General features: G+C 40.3%; 1 protein-coding gene across 7 annotated transcripts in view; it reads right to left on the bottom strand.

Annotated features, from left to right (window-relative positions):
* Window positions 1-587: 587 nt before the first annotated feature.
* The window catches only part of tnk2b (tyrosine kinase, non-receptor, 2b), a 58,245-nt gene continuing 38,262 nt past the window's right edge, over window positions 588-20,570 (bottom strand). For 3 of the 7 annotated variants that reach the window (XM_016672891.1, XM_016672892.1, XM_016672889.1), the window contains 13 exons: window positions 20,357-20,520; window positions 20,153-20,272; window positions 19,418-19,544; window positions 19,174-19,320; window positions 18,208-18,302; window positions 17,937-18,131; window positions 17,637-17,728; window positions 16,765-16,887; window positions 16,090-16,505; window positions 13,844-15,007; window positions 11,308-11,403; window positions 7,060-7,190; window positions 588-4,009 (listed from right to left, as the gene is read on the bottom strand). In XM_016672891.1, coding sequence (XP_016528377.1) covers window positions 4,006-4,009; window positions 7,060-7,190; window positions 11,308-11,403; window positions 13,844-15,007; window positions 16,090-16,505; window positions 16,765-16,887; window positions 17,637-17,728; window positions 17,937-18,131; window positions 18,208-18,302; window positions 19,174-19,320; window positions 19,418-19,544; window positions 20,153-20,272; window positions 20,357-20,520 — 2,874 coding nt within the window. In that variant the 3' untranslated portion in view covers window positions 588-4,005. The remainder of the gene's footprint in view (window positions 4,010-7,059; window positions 7,191-11,307; window positions 11,404-13,843; window positions 15,008-16,089; window positions 16,506-16,764; window positions 16,888-17,636; window positions 17,729-17,936; window positions 18,132-18,207; window positions 18,303-19,173; window positions 19,321-19,417; window positions 19,545-20,152; window positions 20,273-20,356; window positions 20,521-20,570) is intronic. The other 4 variants (XM_016672893.1, XM_016672888.1, XM_007554997.2 and 1 more) reach the window with 4 other exon arrangements.

The following is a 20,570-nucleotide window of genomic DNA, read 5'->3' as shown; positions in this document are numbered from 1 at the left end:
ACCGCACCAGAGTTCACTTTGATCCAACTGAGACCAAGGTTTTTAGGCGGACTAGAGTTTGCATTTTTGGTCAGCAGCAGAGTTCGATTGCACGTTCACACCTTCCCAAACAAACTGGGCTTCCTGGGCAAATGAAAAAGAGTTTGACCGAAGTGGACTAAACAGAGCTTCAGTAAATGCACCCTTAGTCTCATCTGATGAAAGCACACAGCTGACATTTATGGCATAACTTCAGCTCCTAGTAATACGGTATGTTTATGCGTTATTGCTGTCAAAAGAACCGTGTCTGCTAGCATAGGTAGATACCAGCCAGCCCACGCTAGCTACCAGTCTATCCAATGCTAACAGTAGCTTATTTGTGCCAGTTGGTGACCAGTCACCTGCCTCTCCAAAGCTAACACACGTGAGTAGCCTCCATCTCATTTGCTAGTGCTGGCCACTCAGTTACTGGTTCCTGTCCATCATGCATCAGAAGCCATATTTAGTGTGTCTGACTAATTTATAGAAATAAAAATGTGGTTAAAACCAAATAAATGTCACTTTTATAAGGATTGTGTGGAGTTAAAGTAAAAACAAAAAGGCAAATAAAAAAAATTACTCCTTTCTTTAATAAAAAAATGCATCTGTAAATTCGGCAGCATAAACTTTGTTTCCATCAATGGCAAAAACAGAAACAATAAAGAGCAACACTACAGGAGTCTTTCAGATCAACACAAAATCCAAAGAGGAGAGAAACAGCAGAATGAAGAGAAAAGACTGAATAAAAATAAGGTTCAACAGAAACAAAAAAAAAATCTACAGAGAGATAAACATCTAAATTGGACGGGGAAAAAAAAAAGATCACAAGGTTAACTTCAGTCCTAAAAAACAAAAACTACAGCAGCTCGTTGTGAAGACAAACAGCACATGAACAGGTAACATGTTACCTGAGAGACAGAGTCCAAACCAGAGGTTCAGCACATCACTGATGTTCTCCTCTGCAGGATCATCCTGTAACACTGGAAACAGTCGGTTTGTCAGAACCAGTCCGTACAGAAAATGGTCGGATGTTCCTGTAGGTTAGCTTATCGGAGACGCCAAGCAGCCCCGAGCGTCGGCCATCTTCCCAATGATCATAGAGGTGAGTGGGTTGAACGTAAACCGTGTGACCCCTTACATGCTGCTTCTTCCAGGTCATTTAAAAGGACAGTTTAGATTTTTTTTAAATGAGGTTCAGAACAGAGAAATGGTTGATAACAGGAAACATATTCGGTACTAGAGCTGGCTAACCCGCTACACTCTCATGAGACTGTCCCCGTTTTGACAGTCTAACAAGATCTGTGTTGCTAAAGCTAAATTACATAATTTAGCCTCTCCAAGCCGTTAGCCTTAGGGAGGATTTAAGCAGTTTTCTATAAACTTATTGTGTCAACAAGTAGATAAACCATTGCTGATAACTGTAAAAAAAATAAAATAAAAAAAAAATCTAAACTCTAAAATACGTAAGGTTTTTTCCATAAAGACTCTGAACAGTTCGGCCTAAGTAAAGCTGCAGGGTGTAACTTTAATAATATATATATATATATATATATATATATATATATATATATATATACATATTTTATGTGATATTATATGAGATCGATAATTTGAGGGAAAAAAATAAATAAAATGAGCTCCTCCGCTGTCTCCCAGTGCCAACTGGAAACAACCAATCATAGCCAGGAAGCGGGTCTTGGCACTGTCAATCAGGAATGTGTACGCACCATTCATCCTCCTTTCCACTCCTACCCACCCCCTGCTATCTGCTAAGCTACAGCTCTTTCCTGATAACAGAGAATGTTGTGAATGCTAGGGCTAGTTAGCATAGCCACCGACGAAGGTGGCTGTGTCTTCCTGGGATGGCAAGTCGTTTCTCCGCAAATAAGAAGCAAATACACAAGCACAATACACAGCCCTAAGACCCTCCCCTTGGCTCTGATTGGTTGTTTTTGAGATGGGCATTTCTTCACACTGCTGCAGCAGCTCAATTCTTCCACAGATCATCTATCTCATATCACGCCATCACAACAGTGACAGTTTTAAGAAATATGTAAAAACATTTTTTTATAAAAAGTTACATACTGCAGCTTAAAAGGTTAGAAGTGGTGATTTAGCTGTAAATAACTCTCCATGTAGAACAAATCTAGGAGGCTGAAGCTCACAGCTAGTCTGGGACGGGACGGTTTTATGAACCCTTAAACCACTGTCATGTTTGCAAAAGACCCTCTCCTACCCCCTACAGGAAATGGAGGTCGGAGGCAGTGCGCCATCAACAATCTTCCTACGTGAAGTAAAAGTGAAGCGGCGTAAAAAAGCAAAGATTTATATGAAGAGTTCAAATAAATGTTTTAATTTTTCCGCACCACTTTACTTCTCTATCAGATAGTTAATCCGACCAGAAACGCTCTACAGCTCGTGTTCGTCTCCCTTTTCCATAAAGCAAGTTCATTGGCAGCGCAGCGTCTCCTAACCTCCATTTCCTCAAGAAAACAACCGGCTTCTGTGTGAATGCGACTGTAGCGTTATGGTCCATAAAACCGCATTCGCATAAACCGCTATGACATATTTTGAGTTGGTTTACAATGGCAGAAGTCCGCTTTGGCCTCGCTCCCTCTCAGACTCGTCATTTGCTTCATCCTCCAATCAAAAAAACTGAGGCTAAATAAAGGAACCTTTTAAAAGAACCTCAACTCAAAAATCCTGAAACATCCATTTAAATTTTAACAATTTTCCCCCAGAGTTCCAACTTATTCAGTGCATCTGCAATACTCCTTTTGCAATGATAATACAGAGTGAAAAAAAAAACTTCCCCCCACAGTGAGTCCGACTTTGTCCTGCCAGTTGGAAATGATCGCCGTCGTAAAGCTGCTGACTGAAAGCATCGCAAGGCCGCCAGGAAGTGATGGTTATGGAGCAAAAAAAATTTCACTCTGTCCGCCGTTATTAGCTGCCAACGCGGTCCGGGAGCGCGTGCAGAAAACTGCACAGGCTGAGGTTTTTGGCTGATGCATGGGAGTCCTCTCAGGGCGAAGTGCTTACGGGGAGGAAACCAGGACCCGCTGTACCTGGAGGTTGGTAATATTCCACACAATGTGTGGCTTTCACTGGCTTTTTTTTAAGGGAAGATGCAAAATAAAATATATTATATACAGTCTTTTCTTTAAAAAAAATTATATTACGTTCTTTCCTCCCCATAAAGAGTATTCATAGTTTTTAAACATCATCTTCGTGCTTGTTTGGCTTTTTCTCTTCCTTCCCAACATCTATTCATTACTTTCCAAGAGGTTTTATTAGTTTCTATAAGCAGAGAGCGAAGCACTGCACTGTGACTCACTTCCTTCTTCAAACTATAAAGTCAAAGTTTTTTTTTTCATTATTTGTAACCATGTTCCCTCCCTTCCTCCCTCCACCTCACACTCTCAAGCGTTCAGCAGCATAACGCTCAACAAACATCTCCTTTAAAACAGAAACAGAAATATTTCCTCCGCAATCGTTCCCCACCAGCCAATTAACCACTTCATTGTGCTTTTCTTCTAAATAACTCTCCAGAACCAAGTGGTGATCCAGCTGCCAGCAGATGAGCTTCACCTATAACGAAACGCATGCCTGTGGTTTGGGGTTTTGTGCAGACTCTGCGTTCTGAGAACATTATTCCATCTTTTTTTGTTATTTTTTTCCTTTCTGTAAACCGTTTTAGCTCAGAGTGCCGTCTTTCTGTCTGGGACCGTTCCTTCCTCCCCGGCCTGCCAAGACGGTCAGATTCAAGGTCTTTGTAACTAAGTGCAACAATTACATGAACCGTCCACATGAAAAAGTCAAACAGTGACTCGGATGCTTTTGTTTTCCATTCCAGTGTCTGTGATTGTGACCGACGGGTTCATATCGAAGTTCGCCGGTTTGTGCTTCTCATCTTCTGTTCTCGACTGAAGTCGACGGCGATCGGCTGAAGATGAGAGTCCAGTCAAAACTCACCGCCTTCGGTCATCATCTGCAAATATAAAGAAGCTTAAGATTAGATTGAGGACGTTATGAGATGAAATGCAGACTTTCATATGGTTTTCTAGGATATTTCTCAGTTCCGAAGCTCCAAATTTGACCACAAACCTCACTTATTGAGAATTTAACAGACAGACCAACTCAAAACAGTGAAAAGACGTGATGTGAAAATAAAAATACATTATTATTATTATTAATCCGTTTTGTGTCGATTACATCTGAAAGTCCACCGGTCTTGCGCATCTACAGAGTGAAATCTATTCTGCTTTCTAAAAACAGCTCAGATTGAACGGAGAGCATCCGAATAGTAATTTTCAAGTCTTGTCAGTTTTTCAATTTGTATTCAAGTCTGGACTTTGACTGGACCATTCTAACACGTAAACGTGCTTTGATCCAACCCAGTTGCTCCAGCTCTAGTCCTCAGGTGTCGGCCGTGCTCCTTCTTCTTCATGACGCTCTTTATTCTCCGAAATGCGTCTGACACCTTCATAGTACAGCTTTGTACTGATCAGGCGACTCTTGAAGGCAAATAATTTTATTTTGGGGTATCAGTGGATAATACAATTGTATGATCCACTTTAATTTCTGAAAAAAAAAAAAATCAGATAAAGACCTGATCAAATATATCGAAGTTTGTGGTTTGAAGGTGAACAAGTTGAAGGAAGCGTGAAAAGTTTTGCTACGAGCGTCACATATATAGATGCAACTCACTTGCCTGTATTAAAACAAAAAATGCTTTTTTACCTGAAGATATTTGCAACAGCTGTGATATAAAGAGGAGAGGAGAAGCGTTTGAGTGTGAGGAGGAAACTGTGTGCACTCTCTGAAATCAGAGATGTGTACAATGATCATTTATCATTGTACACATCCCGCTTTTTTTTTTTTATGGGCTCCGGGGTTTTAATGAACGTCTCTAGACAATAGATTCTCACTTTTTACGTCGATCGATACCGACCGATTCACTGACGATTGAAACAGATCTGCTGCCTGCAGAGAGGCCAATGAAGATGATTTGTTTAAACGGTAAGCAGTCACTGCTGAGCTTTTCCTTTGGAGGGTTTGGTTTGCCTAGTCATCCAGCCATCGTTAAGCTGATCTTTGTTTAGTGATGTGTTATTTTTTGTTGCATTAAGTCGATGCGCCTAAAGCATAAAAACAATCAGTGCCTTGAAGACGTATTCTGGCACCTTAAAGCACAAACCTCAGTGTATTTGATTGGGATTTTATGCGATGGAACAACCTATAATTATGAAGAGAAAGGAAAACGTTCCCAAATCACCAACCAATTGTCTTCATAAGGCAAGTAATTAGCGCAGCGTCCACCAGTGTGTAATTTCATCTCAGTATAAAAGCAGCTGTTTTACGAAGGCCTGAGAGGCTTTTTTATAGAGCGTTAATGACCAAACAACATGAAGAAAAAAAAGAGCACAGCAGACGGGTCAGGGAGAAACGTAGCAGAGCAGGGAAATTTAAAGGAGAGTTGGTTCATTAGCTTAAACGTTTAACTTAAACTTCTAACTTTGAACGTCTAAAAATGAAAAGGGTAAAGGACAACTTAATCTGACTGGCAGGGAGATTACAAAAATAAATTCACTTGGTGGAAACATGCCTATTTTGAAAAAAATGAAAAAAAAGAAAGAAACCAAAACAAGGTTTTCGATAAATGTCTGTGCTAGGATGAGGTGGTTTTTTGGCCGTATCAAAATAGATTTATTTGCAAAACTGCAATGGAAGCACTTTTTCGTATCACATGAGTCTCATGACCAACAGCTGGATGTCACTACCGACAGTAAGGGGTAGGAAGATGATTAATTTTTGTTTTGTTTTTTTCACCCACAGATCTCTCACAGCATCGTACAGTTAATAAAAAGCTGTGTGTCATTTGAACGTGTTGAATCCATAGCCTTATGTAAATTCACCGACTACAACTTTCCCAAAACGCCGCATTTGTAGCCGCTCCCAAAGGGTTTGTTGCGTCAACGCCCGAGTCAGATGCCAACGTCTCCTCTGAACGCTGATAGATGATGAGCGCTAGTGTCACTGCTAAATTATGAATATTTTTCATGTAACTGTTTACTTCTGCCATAATTTAATGACTTGTGACGTGTGGTTTTAATTTAATTTCTCATTTAATGTGAAATAGTTTTTTTCTTGACAAAAACACAAAGATTTGGGCACTTTTGTAATGGAAATGAATCTACTGTTAGTCTCTAGACATGTTTGAGTTTTTGTCAAATTTTCCGTTATACTTCACTTCGTCTGTGGTTGTGACGATGTTATGTGAAAAATTCAAGGTGTATAAATACTTTTGCAAGACGTCGTATGCAGGTTAAGTGGACAGAAACCCGGTGGTGCTGTGAGCCTCTGCAGTCCGTGGTGCACTAATCTGCTCTGCGGCGCAGCGGAGGCTTCGCGCCCGTCGCCATGCATCACTGTAATTGGCCCCGTTGTTTCAAAGTAATGAGACCAATGATGAGTGAGTTTATTAGCAACCGCATCCTCCCCGTTTATGCTGGATCTGTTGAAACTCTGTATCGCAGCCTAAAACACACACTCGGAAGGACACACTCCTCACAGTGCAGTTAAACCACCTAAAAAATATATAAAAACACACTTTACATTTTCTTTTGCAGAAAGAAGACAGAGAATGTTTTCAGTGTGGCAGCCAAATGTGACACTCGGCCTCATTAACAAAGCACAGCGGTCATAGAAACATTGCATCATGCTGGTGCCAGACAGAGAAAACTTGCAGCTGGAATACTCAAAGAGAAGCTCCAGCAGTTCAGCAAAGGAGTACGGCTCAATAGTACGTTTTAACGGGTGTGTCAGCAGGAAGAACTGGGTCAGAAGTGACTGACATCAATTTCCAGAAACAATGAATAAATATTCAAACGGCACTGCCATCACAGATGCCATGTTAAATCTGTGATACATGTATGTAGATTGGATGCTCATGTATAAATTAAATAAAAAGGAAGTCTCACTTTTGAACATTTGACTTAAAATGTCTAGTTAAAAAAAAAAGTAAATTGAAAACCACACCTTTGTCTTGTTATGGATCCATAATCTTCTAATATCTGAGTGCTGGCCTGCTCCAGGTTCCAGTCACACATCTCCAGCAGCTTTATACACTCGGACCTGTTCCTCAGACCCAAGCAGAACAATTGCTCCACCTGCAGAAAGACACATCACACATCAAGCCATTTTTAGGCAAAAAACAAAAAAACAAAAACAGTCTCTCTTTTTCACAGATTTATCGTAAGCAAACGCATCAGAATAAATCGGAGCACTCGATTTCTCCTTAGTAAAAGTGGCCACAATAATACTAAGCTAGGAAACTTTCTATAAACAAACAGCTTTCAAGTGTTTCAGGAACTCATGATCAGTCATGGAACCTTTTTTTTTTTTTTAAAAAAAAAACAAAATCTTAGAAAGGTGGACTGTGGGCACCAACATTAGCGTTGGTGAAGTCTGTGCTGTTGCACCATGTTAGCATTGAGATGCTATTTTAGGTTTGAATTGCTTCGCTGATAAGCTAACTCTACACAATGATACATTTTTTCCAGCGTCCCATCAGATAATATTCTGAAGCAAAAATGAACCCCCAGCGGGCCTAGAGAAGCAGCTTTGTCATCCATTACTGCTTGTACGTGTCGTTTGTGTGGCAGGTTTATGGGCGTACCAGAAACACGCAAATACAAAGGTTCCACTCAGAACTATTATATGTAAAATAATACATAAAAGAATTGTGATTACTTGCGCTAAAAGGTGTAACCCATTAAAATCTAAGTAATTAGTCAAAATTATCGCATTGAAGTCCCCCACATGGTAAAAATATATGCAATGTTTTTTTCCTCTTCACTGTCTCACATTTAGTCATACTAAACTCTGAAGTGGACTGAAAGCCTAATCAAAGAGGAAGAAGTCGATCAGTAGAAAACTGGTTTTACTGATAACTACATTCTCATACCATCTTCATTAGATTGTTTGCTTTTGTTCCAAGGTTGATGCACACAATTTGCATTAAAACACATTTATCTCTGGGGAAATGACGCCATCTCCTCCTCAACCGTGTGATGGCTAAACATCCCCAGACTAATTCCCAGACTACAAAAATTCAGTTTATTTACAATTTATCTTATGATAAATTGTAAATAAATTGAATTTTTGTAGAGCATTTTTAGCCATACAGACCACAAAAAGCTATTTGCACTGACACACAGTAATACACTGAGCAATGTATATATTAATTGTTGCATTCTAATTGTCTGAAAGAACAAACATAACACCTTCAGACGTTTGGAAATTGAACACAAAGATAAACAGACCCGTCCTCTTCATTATATGTTGTGATAATGAATTTTTTCATGATTTTACAAAAGAAAAGCAGTGTGTTTTAGGTTTTGTCTTAAAATACATCCACTTTACTTAATTTTGCAAATGATTATTTTGGTAATCTTAACTGACTAAAATGTTTTAAAAATCTTTTGTCCTTATCTGACAGTAAGGAAAAAAGTATTTATAGTTGATGTAATTATCTTTTTTTTAATTCTGGTTGTTTGTGGGGACAGTGTCCTGATTTTTCTCCAAGGACCAACAAAGCTGACATTATATATGAACATATAATACACAAATAATTTTTTTTATTAGATAAGGTTATTACAAAAAATCCACTCAAGTCCTGAACCAAATTACACTGACCCGTCGACCACAATGGGAAAATGTTCCAATATCGTCAATAGTCACTGGAAAACTACAGCAAACGATTCAGCAGCATGTAAAACCGAGCTTAGTCCCTGCAATAAACTGAAGTCATAATTTCCTGCAAGTATGATCAATCTCTCACAACCCTGTGGAGGAAAATTGCCCTCTTCTAAATAACATCACTTCAGTTCATTAAGGTGTGCACATTTATTTATGCAGAGGTCTGTTATAGTCCCACCATGACTTTTCCATCAGGAGGGTCTCTGTACACAGTTTGCCTCTTATCCTGCATTTCAATTAGAGGAAGCAAAATATGAATGCTAATGCACACACACTGGTTTGTATTTTTAAACTTGTAACTCTTCATTTGCTTCCATTCATCCATCCATAACTATTTGGGCCTAACCTCAAGTTAATCCACACCAACTCTAACCCAGGGGTGGGCAATCCTGGTCCTCGAGGGCTGGTGTCCCGCAACTTTTAGATGTCTCCCTGGTCCAACACTTGAAAGCTGAATCACCTCCTAAATGCAATCAAGTTCTCCAGAGTCCTGCTAACAACCTCATTATTTGACTCAGGTGTGTTGAAGTAAAGACGCATCTAAAAGTTGCAGGAGACCGGCCCTTGAGGCCTGGAGTTGCCCACCCCTGCTCTAACCTGAATCCTAAAAATGAGGTTCACTACATTAGGGCCCCATTATGTCCCCATAAACCCTTTCGATGTTGAGATCAGTGGGTTTATGGGGACAAATTGGGGTCCTAACCAAACAGGGTCCCCGTAAACCCAATTGATCCCCATGAACCCTATCAAAGTTTACATACAGACACACACACACACGCGCGCATGCATGCACGCATGCACACACCACCGTTACTTTTTACCGTCATTGTGTTTTCTGTGAAACGACCTATTGTGAAGCAAACACTTCCTCTAGAAACGGAGTCTTGGCTGAGACCTATTAAATCTTTCATTGACAGTATTTGTGTGAAAATGACTGCCAGCTGTTCTTCAACATTCTTAGGGTGAAGATTGTCCTTGTTTCTTCTCCTGAGAACCGACAGTAACACATCATCACACTGATGTTGATGCTCATATCTTTTCCCAGAGGAAGACAGCTCTTCTAAGAAAGTTTTGGATTCTTTTAACTTTATTTTATTTCGAGGGTTTTCCTTAGCACGCCATCAAAATCTGCCATTGTTGCTGTGGTATTGTTCTCTGAGCAGATGGTCCTTAAGGCTCCTATTTCTGATGGTGATACACACTAACAATTTGTTGTCTCACACACACAAACACAAGCCTTGAACCAATCATAACACAGGACATGTCTGGACCTGCCTTTCTCATTACAAACATGACGAAAGTTGGAAATATTGCCCTGGGAAAGCAGGGATCGATAAATGATTAAGAGGGCAACAGCAGCAAGAAAAACAGAAACCCAAAGAGGGGAAAAGTAAAAAGGCTAATGAGTTCAACACCATTTTATCAATAGATGAAAGCAAAAGAAAACCTAAACTTACTTTGAACTTTTTATCAGTTAATCAACTGGATTGTTATTTTTAATACCAACATTTCACAATCTTTTTGACACAAGATTCAGTAGTGGAAAATAATTATGATAACTCAATGGAGATCCACTGAGAAAGTGGATGCTAACTAGAATCAGATCTTGAGTTTGATCTGCAGCAGCCGGAAAGTCCAAATTCAACATATGTTCACTGCTATCAGGTCACACTAGAAACACTCTTCAGGGTGGATGTCATTACTGTATGAAGAATACATACAGTGCTGCAGCTAAGAATTGCTTTATTAATCACTTAATCTGAAGATTAATTGGATAAAAAAAAAAATCAGCCATCTCTCCAGATATTTCATGTTACCACTTAAGCTTTTGTGATAAAATATTAGAAATATATTAAAACATCTGGATAAACAATTCAGTTCGTTTCTTTTTAAATAGATTTTTATACTCACTAAAATGAAGTGACAAAACACTTCCTTTGTGTATGCTTCAGTTGTATCAAGGATGGATCTGCAGCTAAAACAAATATTTCCATCCAGTCAATCAATACAGTGTTGGGCTAATCTTCTGACTAATTTTTGGACTACCCAATTAGTTAAAAAAATAGCTGGTTCAAAAAGAATTTAAACCAGGGAAAACCAAACTATGTGACTTCAGGAGAACTGAGCTAAACATATTTCCAATTATCTAGTATGTCTTTGGCTCATTAATGGTGCAAAGAGCCAGAGAGAGCAAGACTTCAGCAGACAACAAAAAGGATGAACATATTTCAGAAAAGCTTGCTTCATCTTGTTGAGATTTCAATATCAACCTCTGATCTTAAACAAGCTTAAACAAGTATTATAGAAACCTGAGTGAAGGCTGGGATCTACAACGCAAAGTTTTTACAATGCAGGGTGCTAACTGCACTACTAGCTAAAGACAGAAAATGTCACTTCCATAATCATTTCTAAGTTTTACATCAGAGTGAGCCATTATATTGTGATTAATGCAAGTCCATCACTAAACAGTTACCGAGAGCAGCACAGATGCAGGATTGTTCCATGCAGTGAATCATATGCTCTCACCTTTAGGTAATGCACAGCCTTCTGGACATCCCAGCTGTTGTTCTGGAGGGCGGCTTGACACTCTGCTATAGTCACACCGTGAACAGCCTCCTGCACCTGAAATTGCACAACAGCAGCTTGACATAAGTGAAATCTCCATCTACAACACACACCAATTCCAAACTGCTTTTCTTAAATATCTCAGAGAAAGATTTTTTTTATATAAACACCATAATCACATCTCCTGGTGATGAAATCATCTGTATTGACTTCAATCAATATTTTAAACAAATGTTAAACCCAACAACTGACTTGCTTTTCGCTTCACCCTCTGATGTGAGATTTGAGTGTTTCCATTGATCAGGGAGAAGTCCCACACCTCCCACTAAACTAACCCACATCAGTCTGAAGTCTCGTAATCATTTCAGCTCAATCAAACTAAACCAAACTTCAAAGAAATAACACTGACGGTGCTGTGTTATGAGGAGCAGAAAGCTTGCAGCAATTCCACACATGATTACCACCAAAAACAAAAAAATATCAATTGGTTAACTATCTAGTGCATGTCAGTGTCTCCCATTAATCTGCTGTGCGTTTTAAGCATGGTGCTAAAATCTCATTGCACTGCTGTTGTGATTGGCCAAACATCTCTGTATCTGCCAGATCAATGGAAAGCTTTCAGCGTTTCCAACTGTCTCCAGAATAAAGAAAATCAATTCATGGCTATTCATTTATCAGGACCAACTAAGAGGACACATCAATGCGGCTCTTTGTACACAAAATACTCAAAAAAAATAAAGACATGCAAGTCTGGGACGATTACAGATATGAAAGCATATCAAAGTTTTAAATGGTTATAGATTTAAAATACCCTAAAGAACCCTCCCATCACACTCATTAAGAAAACAGTCTGAAAACTGCAGTTTGTCTGTTAAGCAGCTAACTGCGGGCTTTATCGGAGTAGATAGCCTGACTAATTACCCAGCTACTTTGAGTTTATTTTACTCTTAGTTTTTTTTTTACACGCCATGACTTTCTCTCTATGAGATCCATTTTTTTAATAAGCAAAGGATAAAATCCAGCAGCCCTCTTTATCTAGCTGACCAACAGTGAACGGTTGAGAAAGAGACAGCGTTGTGCTAATCTGTACTTCAGTCGCTTTGGGACTTTGTTTCATGTCTCCCTTTGAAATTATTAAAACATTGAGATGCGACTTTTTATAAAAACTTTTCCTTTGGAGATCCATAATTTTACCTTGATACCAACATTTTCCTACTGCCAGGCATTTATGATTTCAATACTTATAAGTAGATATCAAATTTCACAATGAATCCATGTTGCTCACAGCATTAGTTTAATTTAGGGGGGTACCAATTAATTGATTCCTGACATAATCAACTAATTCCTTAATTAATTAATCATTAACTGGAGGGTACATACTTCACAATGGGCCAATTGTTGAAAAATATATTTTCAGAGCAGTAATTAGGCTAAACTGTACAAAAAATACATACATTGTACATTTAGATAAAAAAAAAACTTTTGTCTGTAAATATGCTCTATACAGAACTCCTCATGAGGCAGATATTAGCTTTACCTGGTTCAAATTCTGTAAAGAATTTTCTTAAGGACCTTTTGCAGCTGTCCTTTATCTTTTATTACAAAGGAATCCTATATTATTGCACTTTAAGCAAAAAATTACAATTTAAAAAAGGAATTGAAATATTTGTATTTTATAAAATAAGCTGTTTAAATTAAAAAATCTGCTGAATTTGATCATTTCTTTATCTGATTAATCAATGAATCATCAGAATAATCGGTAGAATATTTGATTACTAAACTAATTGTCCATTGCAGCCCTACTTCCATTAATCAATGTTTGATTATTTTTTACAGCAGTAGCAATAATTACAGTTTTTATACATTAAATAAAGCAGCTATATCACACCATATATTTTTGTGTCAATGTCATGATATTTTAATCTCAATCATTATTTGGTTCTTAATCATTTGAACATGAACTTATAACAAAAGACGCAAATTAACAGTTACACAACTGGAAAGTAAAACTTCTCATTTTTAACTTAAAATGCAAACTGTCCATAGTTTCTCTTTTTGTAGCATATTATAATATCCTAATAATTAAAATCTGCTATACATTATATCCATATTATGTCTAACAAAGGCAGGACAAACAAACCCTCTAATAAATATGCAATGTTCATCACTTTTAATTAGTGCCTCTAAAACTGACCATGTATCTTCTCTAGTGTGGCATCAGAGGCCAGTGTTCAGAGCTATTGATGAGAGAAACAAGAACAGATGGTTATCTGGTTGAGGTCAGCACCTTAGCCTGGCTTTACAACAATTAATCACAGGGAACATTAATCTGGACATAAGGTCTGCTATAAAAAGCACAAAAACTCTCCCAGTGCAGCAGCTTCTCATCAATCACAGAGAAGCTCTGGAAGAAAAAAGCCTAATGAAATATTATATTAGCATCATGTGCTGGTTAAAGACAAGACGGTAAAACGGGGATCTTATAATCCGAGCATACCATTTGGACTCTGTCCAGAGAGTTCCCTCCGTCTTCCGTCCGGCTGCAGGAAGAATTCACTGTCGGACCTGTCAGCCCGTCTGAACACACGCGAGGGAGACTAACTGATGTCTTCATCCCTGACCGCTGTGCGCTCATGCCAAAGTTGTTATTGCAGGAGAAGTTAGCCTTCAGCTCTCCCGGCTGGATGAGTCCCTGAACTGTCTGGGCGGTGACCACCATGGGTCTCACAGTGGCCGTGTTGGCGTGCCGTGTGTGCCTGTCCTCAGCACTGCCGCCGCCCGGGAGGTTCTCAGCCTCTCTGAAGAAACGTTCGAAGCGGTCGAGGTACGGCGGCCTCTCTGGCAGGAGGTAATAGTGCGTGTTGCTGACTTTCTGCCCATCTCGGACGATGGGCAGGATGCAGGGACCTCTGTTGGCGTTGTCCCTATCCTGGGCTTGGATCACTTTGGGGGCGGCGTATTTGGGGTCCGAAGCAAAGCTGTGTGTGGTCGGCATGGGTTTGCCGGGAGAGGTGGAGAGGTAGGAGCTATAGGCGTGTGAGGCCTGGTGGGTGGAGGGGCTGACGGAGCAGATCCTCTGGTGCAGGGAGCCCACCACCGCACAGTTGGGGCTTGGCGTCCGGGAGTTGGGCTGGGACAGAGGGTCTCTGGGCGGGATCTGAGGCGGTCGTTCCAGGGTTGTGCCCGAAATGCCGTATGTGGGGTCCGACAGCATCGGGGAAACAGAAAGGTCCCTCGACCAGCGAGCAGACGTGTAGTCTCCCCGTTTTATTGGGCGAGGGGGGATTGGAACACGTGGGGGGATCTGAGGTTTGTCCTCATTGGTGGAGAGACGCTGCTGATCCTCCTGGGCGTTCTGAGTAGGACAAGAGGCTGAGATTTGGGTCCACTGACCGACCCCGCCTGTCGGGACGTTGAGCTTCCTCATGCACTCCTGCTGAAGTTCCTGGAAAATCTCTGCGGATTGGGAGAAGGACGGGGAGGCAGCATGGTTGTGCTTGCCTGGAAGGAAAAGGTTGTCCTCCAGAACCGGTCTTTCTGGATCCTTTGAGACGACACCGTCGCTTTCGGTCATCTGTCCTGAGGAGAGAGCTCCGTCTACGCCGTGGACAGCAGCCTGATCGTGTTCCAGCTGCTGCTCTGAGCTGGTGATGGAGCTCACCTTTGAGAAGAAAGGAGGTCGGAAGTTACCAACCAGAATTTTCAATCAAATCAAAGTTTCATTTGATAAAGTTTGGAATATATAGATCATCACGTCTTCCTGGATTTGACGATTTTGTTTTGCTATTTTTCATAATTGTTTGCTTTATAGCTTCTCCATCCACTGCGGTGCCATGGTTATGGGTGAAACTGTGGCTTAAATGTGAGGATGAACTCCTTGTATGGCTTCAACTAATGATCATTTTAATATTCAATTATTCTATTGATTATTCTGATTAATTGATTGATTCCATTTTAAAAAATGGCATTTTTTTAAAGATTTTTTATTAAGCCTCTTAAGCCTTTCGTATATAGCGTTGCAAATACTATTTATAAATTATAAAAAGATGCAAACAAACAAGTAATCCGATTACTTTTTCAAATAAAGAAATGAAGTGTCTATTGCCTAAAATGCGTAAAACCGTAGTGCTCCTCTAGTGACTCTGAACCTGGTGAAGTTAAACTATGGTAATTGAGGTGATTTGACTACAACATATTTTACATTAAAAAATTTTAATCATAAATGCAAATATATAGAGAGAGACATTCTGTATAGCTTTGGTTTCATTACTGCTCTGAGTATGTTATTTAACCAAATAGTCTTTTTTCAGTCAATATACTCCAGTTAATTATAAATTGATTACTAAATTAGTTGACAAATAAATTGATTAATTATAATTAATCTGATTAATCGTTCCTACTCCTTGCAACTAAAATTTTACTCAGTTTAGCTTCAGAATCTTTAGCAAACTTTGTTAAAACTGCAATTTTTAACGATTGCAAGATCTGCAATCGTGTCCACTCAACGCCAAATGATCTCCCCGATTCTGGTGCCTCTTCTGATTACATCGGCCGAGAAATAAACAAAGCGAAGTGAAATCCTTTGGTGAAATCCTGCAGTGAAAATCCATACTTCATTAGCCAGCTATATTTTTCTAGTACATTTATTGGTGGAGAAACACACCAGTGGAGAACACCTTTAAAAGGTTTACACAAACTTTCCTTGCTTCTTGGATTCACTGAAGTTACTCTGGTTCAACTTGCCTCCATGTCGTCTTCATCTTGGGCTACGTCATCGTAGGCCGGCGGCGGCGGTAACGGCCGGGCGTCCCAGTCTACCACTGGCGTGGGGTGCAGGGGCCGTGGCAGCCACTTGGACGGACTTTGAGGCGGGGTTTTGTCCAGGATGTTGCCCACTTGCAGCGCTAGCTTTGTCAGCACTGGATTTTGGTTTTCCACCACAGGGGAAGGAGAGAAATCCTCCCCGAAGTCAATGAGGGACACGTCGCTGCTCGGGGTGTGGGCTGAACTTGAGGTCCGGCTACTCTGCTTGTTGGCAGAGACCCATGCAGCGGGTTTAAGCTTCAGACCTTTGAGCGAACCGGTTTTCCTAAGAGATAATCTCCTGAGTACTGCAGAGGTGGAATCCTCGTCTTCAGTTACTGGATCGTAGCATGGTTCTGGAGATGAAAACAGATTCCACTCATTAACGGACAATGTTTCAGTATAAGTAACCGTGACAACCACTTAGAGATCATCTGACACCAAAAACAAACAAAAAAATGATATAAACAGAAAAACGTTCCAGTTAAAGCACAAAAAGAATGATGGATACAGATAGAGAGATGAAGAATGATTTTAAGGAAGAAAAACTGTTAGGGGGACAGAACCACTGCAAACACAGCAAAGGAGAGAAGAAAAGAAAAGTGTGAAATGTACCTTTGAGAAGTGGAGCAAAGAGGGAACAGAGAAGACAGGAACAGTGGCTAAGAAGCTGCTGAGAGAAACCAGACTTACTCTTGATTAACACGGCTGGCTGAGGAGGCCGGGGGGGAGGCTCCTCTGCAAAAATAAATAAAAACAGAGCCGCAAAGAGAAAACAGAGGGAGGAAAAGTAGCAGCAGCAGAGACAGAAATAAAAAACGCAAATGTCAGAAAGCATACTGAGGATTCTTTCTAAATTTTTGGTCAGAAGAAAGCAAGCAAAAAATATTTGGAGTACCAAAACATCAATTTAATCCTACAAAATATTGTTTTAAAGTGAAATCTGATCACTATTGGAACTTACCATAATCCTAATTTTATTATGGGGGTTTTATGTGATAGGCCATCAAAAAATAGGACATAATTGTTAAGTGGAGGGAAAATGATACATGCTTTTTTTAAATTTTTATTTTTTTTAAAAAGAGAAAAATGGGCCTTGCTGTTGTGTTTAGAGCCCCATTCTGCAGCCAGCAGCTTTCAAAAGTTCCCAATGTAGAGACAAGAATTCACCAGTGTAATTTAATCAAACTACAAATCCAATTGTTCCGTTTAAAAACAAGGTTCAGCCAGAAAACAGAATAAAACAAGTATAAAACAATATGCCCACTACAATTTTCATATTTGATTCTAAAACATTTCCTTTCACCTCATAATTCTGATGTCATTTGTGTGACTCAATCACATAAAAACCCCCCCAAAGAAAATACAGAGGTTTGTGGTCGTGATCAGATGTGAAAAAAGATACCTTTGCAAAGTTGCGTTTGTGGTAGAATATATTAACACTTTTTATGATTGGTTAAACCTTTCTTTGTGTGACTTTAACCCACTTTTGGTTCGTCCCGGCAGCTGTGTGGGCCGAGCGGCACTGAGGTCCACTCCCAGAACATCAGGAGGATCCATGGGGTTCCCCAAGTACAGGCTGAAAGAAAGACAAGGACAGACTAACCATCACTGTCAACATGCTGACTTTATTCCAATCAGCAGCAGCAATTATTATATTATAATGTAGGAGTGCCCTCTGCTGGATAGAAGTCAGATTTTTATTCCCAACATCTCACAGAATGAGACATTTTTAAGAACTTTTACATTCAAAAAGTAACTTATTTCAGCTGAAAGCTACTTCTTACTCGTCGATCCTGTCCGGGAAGCCCCAGCAGCGGTGCGGGTTGGTGTCTCCGTGACCCGTGTGGATGAAGCTGTTCTTCAGAGGCCTGCTGATGTCGTGCGCCGACAGCCCCGCGACAGACGTCACCACGTTCCTGGGGAACTGCCCCACCTTCAGGGTGCGCTTGTTTTGCCCTCGCCACCAGTAATTCTCCGCCCTGAAATGTGCGAGTGAGTCAGTGAACCGCGACCAAACGCTCCCCATCCCCCGCAGTCCGAGTCACCGTCACCCACCTCCCCTCTATAATGGTGATGACGTCATTGACTTTGATGTGAAGTTTGTCGAGCTCATCGAAGTCCTGCAGAGCGCACATGTCGGTAGGCATGGTCTGAAAGAGAGACGCACACAAAAAGGCACTTAAAGGGGCAGTGTTGTGTGTTTTTCCAGGCACATAGTTTCATTTTATAGCACAATAAAGTAACTTTATGTTTAGCTGTTATAAAAAAAATTTAACATCTTTGAAATTGAGACTCTGTTGCTTTAAAAACTCCTGCTCTTTCTGAAACTTCACCTTCAGGAAGTCTTCACAACATGGCTCCTCTATTAACCCTTTAACAACATTTTACACCAGCATTTCACTGAGAAGTAGCTTGTATAATAAGGTCAGCAGATGGACAGTTCCACCAGGTGTTTGCCAATTACTGATGGCTAGTCTGAAGGAGCTGAATGGGGGAGGGCTGCTCTGTGAGTCAGAAGCTAAGAAGTCTGGAAACTGTAGCCAAGTGGAGGAGCTTCATCCACCCAGGTGTTTGGCACAGCTGAGTGAGGTTGGAGATTAAAGGATTTCTTAAACATGCATCACACAATCAAGGCAACACTCTAGAGCGTTTATATCTCACACTTGATATTATATATATACATGTATAAAATATTCCAGGAAGTGACAGAAATGACAAAACAAAATGGTAGGATTTGAGAAAAAACATATGATACACCAGATTTTTGAAGCCTAGCAATATGTACTTAAGCAAACAAATGTGCTTACTTTGTGTATTTCAGGTGACATTTCCACATTTCTTGAGCTACTGTATGACGTAATCCTTCACCGCAATCCCTTCGTACTCTTGAAAAGCTTTCTATGACCACTAGATGGAGCTCATGGTTCACTTGAACCAGTGGGAAGTGGTCAGGCCTCCACGCTCCAAAGGTGTTGAGATTAGCATCTCATCACACTTAAATATGTGAGTGTGACGTCTTACCTCCAGCAGGAACTCCCTCAGGGCGACAAAAGTGGGTCGATCCCCTGGTTTCTGAGCCCAACACTGCAGCATGACATTATAGATGTCCTGGGGACAGTCCTCCGGCTTTGGAAGCCTTTCACCTTCTTTATCGATCTTGTGGAGAATCTTAATTTTTAAATTCACACACACAAAAAACGCAAGATGACAGTAAACATGAGTCCTTTTTCTCAGATGTTGTGAGGTGAGTAGTTTCAGCTCCTACCTGGCTGCCGTTCAGGCCCAGCCACGGCTCCTGGCCGTGCGTGAACATCTCCCAGAGAGTGACGCCAAACATCCAGGTGTCCGTAGCGTGGGAGAACGTTCTCGTCTTCAGGCTCTCAGGAGCACACCTGCAACAGGACAGGCAGGAAACTGAAGCCGTTCTCCACTGTGTACTCAGTACCAGCCACACTTACTGACCCTCCGGTAAAGACGTTTGAAATAAAGTCTTAAAAAGTATTTCAATTTGATTGCAGTAACATCATCCCATGGTTAACAGAAAATGAAAAGTAAAATATTACATGAGAGCAAAATAATAATAATAAAGCCATCACCCTTACGGTTTTGGTTATCCGTGTTGCACCTTTTCATACCATGGTTTTCCCCTCCACTCACCTTTTTATGAGCGTTTTATAACTTCTTTTTTTTTATAATATTCAAATTTTTCTGTGATAATTTTTGGGTTTTCATTGTTTCTAAGTCATATTCATCAAAATTACAAGAAATAGAAGCTTGAAATATTTTACTTTATGTGTACTAAATCTGTATATAAAAGTTTCACTTTCTGAAATTAATCAAATATTTCATTTCTTCACAAGGTTTACATCTTGCTGTTGCCCTATATGTAATCCCAGTTTCTGTGGACAATTCTCAACAAGTAATTTTTGCGATTTCTATAAATTATATAAAACTGAATGTTTCCCAATCTACAATGTATTAGTTTAAATCCTTCACCCACCAAGCAAAGGGAACCTTGCGATGCTCCTGCATCACATAGTGCTCATCGTTGTTAGGCAGCGCCCTCATCAGGCCAAAGTCCCCGATCTTCACTCTGTTAGCTGAGGAGAGGAGGATATTCCTGAACAAAGAAGAGGGTGCAGTTAGCAGTGATTAGTGTTTCTAACTTTCCTTTACATGGGTAGCGTCCCTGTCTTTGCCTTACCTCGCCGCCAGGTCCCTGTGGATGAACCGTCTCTGCTCCAGGTAAGCCATGCCGCTCGCTACCTGAACGGCGTACTGACACAGAGTGTGGATCAGCACCGGGCCCTGAGGATGAACGCATCGCAGACGATCCAGAAGAGAACCCAGAGGAGCCAGCTCAGTCACCTGACAGGAAGGACAGCAAAGAGTACTGAAGACCAACTCTGAGATGCAAA

Source organism: Poecilia formosa, unplaced genomic scaffold (genome assembly GCF_000485575.1).
Source record: "Poecilia formosa unplaced genomic scaffold, Poecilia_formosa-5.1.2 Scaffold67, whole genome shotgun sequence".
In the NCBI taxonomy this organism is placed as follows: domain Eukaryota; kingdom Metazoa; phylum Chordata; class Actinopteri; order Cyprinodontiformes; family Poeciliidae; genus Poecilia; species Poecilia formosa.
Note: the sequence above shows the minus strand (reverse complement) of the source record. Positions and strands in the feature narration are given on the sequence as shown.